General features: G+C 38.6%; 1 protein-coding gene across 1 annotated transcript; it reads right to left on the bottom strand.

Annotated features, from left to right (window-relative positions):
- Nucleotides 1–5,322: 5,322 nt before the first annotated feature.
- On the bottom strand, nt 5,323–8,286 carry LOC106983402 (putative olfactory receptor 2B8). Its single transcript, XM_053223297.1, has one exon. The coding sequence runs from the start codon at nt 6,575–6,577 to the stop codon at nt 5,639–5,641; it is 939 nt and encodes a 312-aa protein (XP_053079272.1). The 5' UTR covers nt 6,578–8,286; the 3' UTR covers nt 5,323–5,638.
- Between the last annotated feature and the right edge of the window lie 300 nt (nt 8,287–8,586).

Here is an 8,586-nt window from a genome sequence, read left to right on the forward strand (position 1 = left end):
TTCACATTGAAAATAAAGGGATGGAGAAAGATCTACCATGCTTTGGGTTGCCAAAAGAAAGCCAGAGTAACCATGCTTATATCAGATACTCTAGATTTTAAAATAAAGACTGTAACCAGAGATGAAGAAGGTCATTATATCATAATTAAGGAGTCTCTCCTCCAAGAAGATCTCACAATTGTAAACATTTATGCTCCAAATGTGAGAGCATCCAAATATATAGAGCAATTCATCACAAACATAAAGAAACTCATTGATAAAAATACCATCAAAGTAGGGGAAATTCATCATCCTGCTTACAGCAATGGACAGATCATCTACACAGAAAATTAGTAAAGAAACGATGGCTTTGAATAACTCACTGGACCAGATGGACTTAACAGACGGATACGGAATGTTTCCTTCTACAGCAGCGGAATACACATTCTTCTCAAGTGCACATGGAACATTCTCCAGAATGGATCATACTGAGATACAATACAGCCCTAAAAAAGTACAAAAAGATCAAGATCATATTTTCAGACCACAATGCTATGAAACTCAAAATCAACCACAAGAAAAAAATTGGAAAGGTAACAAATACTAGGAGACTAAAGACCATCCTACTAAAGAATTAATGGGGTAACCAAGAAATCAAAGAGGAAATTAAAAAGTACATGGAAGCCAATGAAAATTATATCACCACATCCCAAAAGCTATGGGACGCAACAAAGGTGTGGTCATAAGAGGGAAGTATATATCAATCCAGGCCTTCTGAAAGAAGGAAGAAATGTCTCAGATACACAACCTAACCTTACACCTTAAAGGGATGGAAAAAGAACAGCAAATAAAACTCCAAAATAGCAGAAGACAGGAAATAATAAAGATAAGACGATAAATCAATGCTAAGGAAACCAAAAAAGAAAAGAAAGAGAAAGAAAAAAACAGTAGAACAGATCAATGAAACCAGGAGCTGGTTCTTTGAAAGAATTAACAACATTGATAAACCCCTAGCCAGTTTGCTCAAAAAGAAAAAGGAAGGGACCCAAATAAATAAAATCAAGAATGAAAGGGGAGAGAACACAAAAGACACAGCAGAAATACAATAAGAGAATATTAGGAGCAATTATATGCCAATGAAATGGGTAATCTGGAAGAAATGGGCAAATGCCTAGAAACACATAAGCTACCAATACTGTAACATGAAGAAATAGAAAATTTGAACACACCCATAACCAGTAAAGAAATCGAATTTGTAATTAAAATAAGAGTCCAGGGCCAGATGGCTTTCCAGGGGAGTTCTACCAAATATTTAAAGAAGAGTTAACATTCCATTCTTTTGAAGCCATTCCAAAAATACAAATGGAAGGAAAACTTCCAAACTCATTCTATGAGGCCAGCATTACCTCGACTCCCAAGCCAAAGACCCCACTAAAAAGTAGAACTACAGACCAATTTCCCTGATGAACATGGATGCAAAACTCTCAACAAAATACTACCCAACCAAATCCAACAATGCATTAAAAAATTATTCTCCACGAATAAATCTCCAAATGGGATTTATAACTGGGATGCAGGGCTGGTTCAATATATGCAACAGTCAATGTGATACATTACAGCAATAAAAGAGAGGACAAGAACCTCTTGATCCTCTCAATAGATGCAGAGAAAGCATTTGACAAAATACAGAATCCTTTCATGACAAAAACCCTCAAGAAAGTAGGGACAGAAGGATCATACCTCAAGACCATAAAAGTCATACATGGAAGACCCACTGCTACTATCATCCTCAATGGGGAAAAAATGAGAGCTTTCCCCCTAAGGTCAGGAATATGACAGGGATGTCCACTCTTGACACTGTTATTCAACATAGTGTTGGAAGTCTTAGCCTCAGCAATCAGACAACACAAAGAAATAAAAGGCAACCAGGGTGGCTCAGTTGGATAAGTGTCCAACTTCAGCTCAGGTCATGATCTCATCATTCATGGTTTCGAGCCCCACATCGGGCTCTGTGCTGACAGCTCAAAGCCTGAAGTCTTCTTCTGATTCCATGTCTCCTTCTCTCTCTTCCCCTCCCCCGCTCACTCTCTGTTTCACTCTGTCTCTCAAAAATAAATACATGTAAAAAATAAAAATAAAAGGCAACCACATTGGCGAGGAGGAAGTCAAACTTTCACTCCTCACAGATGACATGATACACTAGATGGAAAACCCAAAAGCTTCCACCAAAAAACTGCTAGAGCTGATCCATGATTTCAGCAAAGTCACAGGATATAAAATCAATGCACAGAAATCAGTGGTATTTCTATACACCAATAATGAAGCAACAGAAAGAGAAATCAAGGAATCAATCGCATTTACAATTGCACCAAAACCCATAAAACACCTAGGAATAAACTGAACTAAACAGATGAAATATCTATACACTATAAACCATAAGAAAGCTTTTGGAAGAAATTGAAGAAGACACGAAAAAGGGGGCAAAACATTCCATGCTCATGGATTAGAAGAACAAATGCTGTTAAAATGGTGATACTACCCAAAGCAATCTAGACATTCAATGCAATCCCTATCAAAATAACACCAGCATTCTTCACAGAGGTAGAAAAAACAATCCTGAAATTTGTATATAATCACAAAACACCCCAAATAGCCAAAGCAATCCTGAAAAAAGAAAACCAAAACCGGAGGCATCACAATCCAAGACTTCAAGATGTATTACAAAGCTGTAATCATAAAAACAGTATGGTAGTGGAACAAAAACAAACAGATCAATGGAACAGAATAGAGAACCCAGAAATACACCCAAAAATGAATGGACAACTAATCTTTGACAGAGGAGGAAAGAAAATCCAATAGAATAAAGACAGTCTCTTCAGCAAGTGGTGCTGGGAAAACTGGACAGCGGCATATAGAAGAATGAACCTAGACCACTTTCTTATACCATATACAAAAAAACTCAAAATGGATGAAATACCGGAATTTAAGACAGGAAACCATCAAAATCCTAGAAGAGAAAGGAGACAAAAACCACTTTGACCTCAGCCGCAGCCACTTCTTACTCAACACATCTCCGTAGGCTAGGGAAACCAAAGCAAAAATGAACTATTGGGTTCTCATCAAAATAAAAAGCTTCTGCACAGTGCAAAACGAGAAGGCAACTGATGGAATGGGAGAAGATATTTGCAAATGACATATCAGATAAAGGTTAGTATTCAAAATCTATAAGGAACTTATCAAACTCAACATCCAAAAATAAATAATCCAGTGAAGACATGGGCAAAAGACATGAACACTTTTCCAAAGAAGATATCCAGATGGCTAACAGACATTGAAAAGATGCTCAACATCACTCATCATCAGGGAAATACAAATCAAAACCACAATGAGATAACACTTCACACCTGCAAGATAGCTAACATTAATGACTCAGGAAATAACAGACGTTGGCAAAGATGTGGAGAAAGGGGAACTCTTTTGCACTGCTGGTGGGAATGCTAACTGGGGTAGCCTCTCTAGAAAACAGTATGGAGGTTCCTCAAAAAATTTAAAAATAGACTACTTTATGACCCAGCAATTACACTACTAGGTATTTATCCAAAGGATACAAGTATGTTGTTGCGAAGGAGTATATTCACCCCAATGTTCATAGCAGTGCTATCGACAATAGCCAAAGTATGGAAAGAGCCCAAATGTCCACCGATGGATGAAAGGATAAAGAAGATGTGGTATATATATACAATGGAGTATTACTCGGCAATCAAAAAAAACATGAAATCCTGCCATTTGCGACAATGTGAAGCAAACATTGCGACAATATGCTAAGCAAAATTAGCAGTCAGAGAAAGACAATATACGACTTCACTCATATTTGGAATTTAAGATACAAAACAGGTAAACGTAAGGAAAGGAAGCAAAAATAATATGAAAACGTTGAGGGGGACAAAACATAAGAGACTCTTAAATACAGAGAACAAACTGAAGTTGCTGGAGGGGTTTTGGTGGGGGGATTGGCTAATTGGGCAAGGGTCATTAAGGAGGACACTTGTTGGCATGAGCACTGGGTGTTATATGTATGGGATGAATCACTGGATTCTATGCCTTAAATCACTACTGCACTATATGCTAACTGACTTGGATGTAAATTTTTTTAAAAATTAAGAAATTAAAAAAATAAAATAAAGACTACAATGTCACATTCACTCGTTATGGGATGTTTCTATTTCTTACTCATCATTCAGAATTGTGGAACAGTTATTTCATAATGAGATGGCTGCTTGCAAAGAGAAGACATATGGAGATTTTTAATAATAAACATACAAATTTTATTTTTTGTTTGAGTTTCCTCCTGGTGCATCTGAGCAATCTGCACAGAACATGGGATTTCCTGGGAAATAGTATTCATTTCCCTTTTTTTTTTTTTTTGGATATATCACTGCATTCAAATATATGGGGACCTTGGATGGTGTGAGATATAAAAGCCTTGATCACTTGAAGCCTGGATAAAAGAACTTGTAAAATGGTATGAAGAGAGAATCTAAGTATATTTTACCCTTTAAAACTTTTCCTGCATTACTATACATAAAACATGTAGAATATAAAATAGGACTTGGGTCACACATTGTTCCTCTATGATAATGTCCCCAAATGTCATTTCTAATGAATGGGTTGGCTCACACACTGAATCTCACCAATGTGCACACCTCACATTGGTGCGTCTCTGACTTTGCACATAATGACACGTGAGCACCACCTGGTGTGTTACCAGCTTAAGTTCCCAGTGTCACTGGCAGATATGCATCACATCCTCCCCCTCCATGACATGAAGGCTACATAAAACTATTGTCATACCTGTGAGGTCACACTGAGGCCTGATATCTGAATGGCTTTATGAGCATTGACGTTAGTAGGTTTTTGTTTGACCTAAAAGTTTTTTACACTGTTGCCCACATCCTTCTGTGAAAAAAATGGTGATACAGTCAACTTATGGACCTTCTATCAGAGCCATGACTGAAATGCAAGAAAAAGTGATATGCCTCCTGCAATTGCTAAAAAATACTAAAATATTAATATTTCTTGGAAACCTGGGAGGCTCAATCAGTTAGGAATCTAATTCTTGCTTTCAGCTCTGGTCATGATTCCGCAGTTTGTAAGTTTGAGCCCCACGTTGGGCTCTGTGCTGGCAGCATGGAGCCTGCTTGGGATTCTCTCTCCCACTCTCTCTGCCCCTCTCCTGGTCCTGCTCTCTGTCTCTCTCTGAAAATAAATAAATAAACATAAAACAAATTTAATATATTAACATTTCTGATTTTTATACAATGGTTCATATTCTTATTTTGCTGTGGTTTTTTCCTGTGTGTGTAGATGGCTTTTTGCAATTAGAAATGCAATAGTATTCCCAACGGAGTGAAATAAGAAACATTTGTGGGGGTTGTTGAAATACTAATATGATGTAGATGCTATAGGAAAAGTAAATCAGCATCTCCGGAAGTTACAAAGAAGCATGAATTCAGTACTTGAACTCTCACTTGCATAAAAGAATTAGGTAAGGAAATTCTCTTGAAGAGTCATCAGGGGAAATGTTGCATGACACCTGCAGGACAGAAAATTTTAAAGCCTCTAACATTCAGGGTCTTCCATCAAATGGTCCTCATCCCAGTCATCTGGAGTCAAAGCTCCTACAGAACACTTTTTTCATTGCTCCCATCACATCCTTGTTCCGCAGGGTATATATGAAGGGGTTGGCCATGGGGGTGACAATGGTGTAGAAAAGAGAAACGAACTTGCCCTGATCCTGGGAATGGTTGTTGCTGGGCTGCAGGTAAGCATAGATGGCCGAGCCATAGAACAGGGAGACCACCGTGAGGTGGGACCCACATGTCCCAAATGCTTTCCTCTGCCCTGAAGCTGACTTTATTGCTAAGACCACCTTGACAATCCGACTATAGGAGAATGTGATTAGTGCCACAGGTATGAGGAGAATGATCATACTGGCAAAGAAAGCCTCAGATTCATTCAGAGTGGTGTCAACACAGGCAAGCTTGAGCAGTGGGGGGATCTCACAAAAGAAGTGGTCTATTTTATTTCTCCCACAAAGTGGTACAAGGAAGATGAGCACCGTCTGCAATGAGGAGTTGACAAAACCAATGAACCATGATACAGAAGCCATCAGGGCACAGAGGCGGGGGTGCATGATCACTGTGTAGTGCAGGGGCCTGCAGACGGCTGCGTAGCGGTCAAATGCCATCACCCCTAACAGAATGCATTCTGTGCATCCCAACCCTAGAGCAATGAACAGCTGAGCTACACAGCCAGCGAAGGAGATAGACTTGTCTGGTCCCCTGAGATGAACCAGCAGCTGAGGAACAGTGCTGGTCGTGTAACACAGGTCCAGAAAGCTTAGGTTGGACAGGAAAAAGTACATGGGAGTCTGCAGGTGTGGGTCCAGGCGGGACAACGCAATGATGGTTGTGTTTCCCAGCAGGGTGAGCAGATAGAAGATCAGAAGAACCACAAAGAGGACTCGCTCTAGCTGAGGCCGGTCAGAGAAACCCAGCAGGATAAATCCAGTGATAGAACTTCCATTTTTCTGGTCCATTCTTTCTTATCACATGTTTCCTGTCAAGATCAAGCATTTAGCAATTTTTAAAAGAAATCTTCAAAAAAATACAAAGCTGGCAGGAGGTGAATTTATCATGTTATAACACAGGTCATGACATTTTAAGTAACCATTTGAATAAATGATGCACCCATGAAATTGATCAATTACTTCCAATTTAGTTCCACATTACCATAAAAAGTAAATCATTAATATTTAATGTAAGAAAAATCAAATAATGGACCTGTGTCTGCATCAGTCATAGGTACAGAAGGTCTTTCAGTCTCAGTTTAGTAGGCTTAAAGTACCCCAAAAATATTTGTACATTTCAGAGAAAATGGGGATGAAGGAAAAGAGGAAGGGAAATCAGAAAGAATAGGAAAGAGATACAGACAGAGGGAGATTCATTACCTTTCATATGTATCTCATCATTCCACACAACTGAAATGTGCACACCATACGTCAGAGATGATAGTACAACATGACCTCGAAATTAAATTCAGTTATAGAAATTTATGACTTGGAATATACTTGTACAAAGAATTCAATTACCATCAGCCTATCACTACTAGTTCTGCATATAAACATACATCGGGTTTGGGGGGGGGGGGTAGTAAAACAATTAAATACTCAGTCAGAGAAATTGACAACACCACCATTCAAACAGTGTTTAACTTTGGCCCGAAAGATGCTGAAAATTACCATTCCAATTTCACAGGGACCCCAAAAATTCAGTGGCTGTGCAGACTCCTTTGGAATCAGACTCTAAAATCCAATGGCCAACATTTTCCTCTTCCTTCTGTAGATATCTGTTTCACACATTACCAACTAGAGTTCATAAAATTCCTGAAAGAAGTAGGATTATTCCCTATCAACATTCTAATCAGAACATTTTAAAGCGTTATCCAAACGTGTAACCTATGTACAAAATGTAATGCTTTGCATCATTTCCTATGATAAAATAATTACTTGGGTAAATATATAGAGATAAACACAGATACATTCTCAAAGCCATGACAAGTCAAAGAACTATAATGCAAAACTTAATGTAGTACAAGGAAAGGCCTAAAGAAAGGATATATTGGTATTGTACAAAATCTCCCACACCCATCTATATTATATGAATGATCACCATTCTGGAAGCTAGCTTGCAGAGTTAGTCACACTAGATCAAACACAATGCCAGCTCTAAGGCTCTAAGGCTCGTCTGATGACCATTTCCATCCAGCTGCACAGTACTGAATGAGCATAGTAACATACCAACGAAAGAGGCATCAGGACACGAGTATTTCAGTTCTATCATATTCAGAAGGGTAGGCATCCAGTACATTTTTAATTCTTCCAAGAGTTTTAAAATCTGAACCAAGTTTGGGGCTAGACCCATTGATGTGTGGACAAAATTGGTACAAAACTGGCATAAAAACTGAATAAAAGTTGTAGTATTTCGCACTTTTTTATGCCTCTTTGATTTCCTATTAAGATTGAGCAGTGGTATCCACAAAACAAAATCTATGTGCCAACAATTTCTTAATAGAATTAATTATAAAGGTATCACGGACAGTCCAAGAGCATCAACAGGAAATATCCCTTCCCTCACACCTTCTCAGTAGAGAAAATAAAAACAAACCATGGTTCAGTCTCATGCACACCTGCACGAATATACATACATCCACCTGAAGCATACTGCTGACAAATTTTCATTTTTTCATATTTTAAAGTTTATTTATTTATTTGTGAGAGAGAGAGAGAGAGAAAGTAGAGTGAGCAGAAGCAGAAGAGGCACAAAAGACATGGAGAGGGAGAGACAGAGATAGACAGAGAGGCTAAGCAGAGAGGCCCAAGCAGGCTCCTCACTGTCAGTGCAGAGCCTGACCTCACACCTGTGACATCATGACCTGAGCCGAAATCAAGAGTTGGAGGCTTAACCGACTGAGCCACCAAGCTGAAAAGTTTTTAAATGTGACTGATAAAGGAAACACTCACCAAAGTGAAGGAGGCCAAACATAAAA

This window comes from Acinonyx jubatus, chromosome B2 (genome assembly GCF_027475565.1).
Source record: "Acinonyx jubatus isolate Ajub_Pintada_27869175 chromosome B2, VMU_Ajub_asm_v1.0, whole genome shotgun sequence".
Taxonomy (NCBI): domain Eukaryota; kingdom Metazoa; phylum Chordata; class Mammalia; order Carnivora; family Felidae; genus Acinonyx; species Acinonyx jubatus.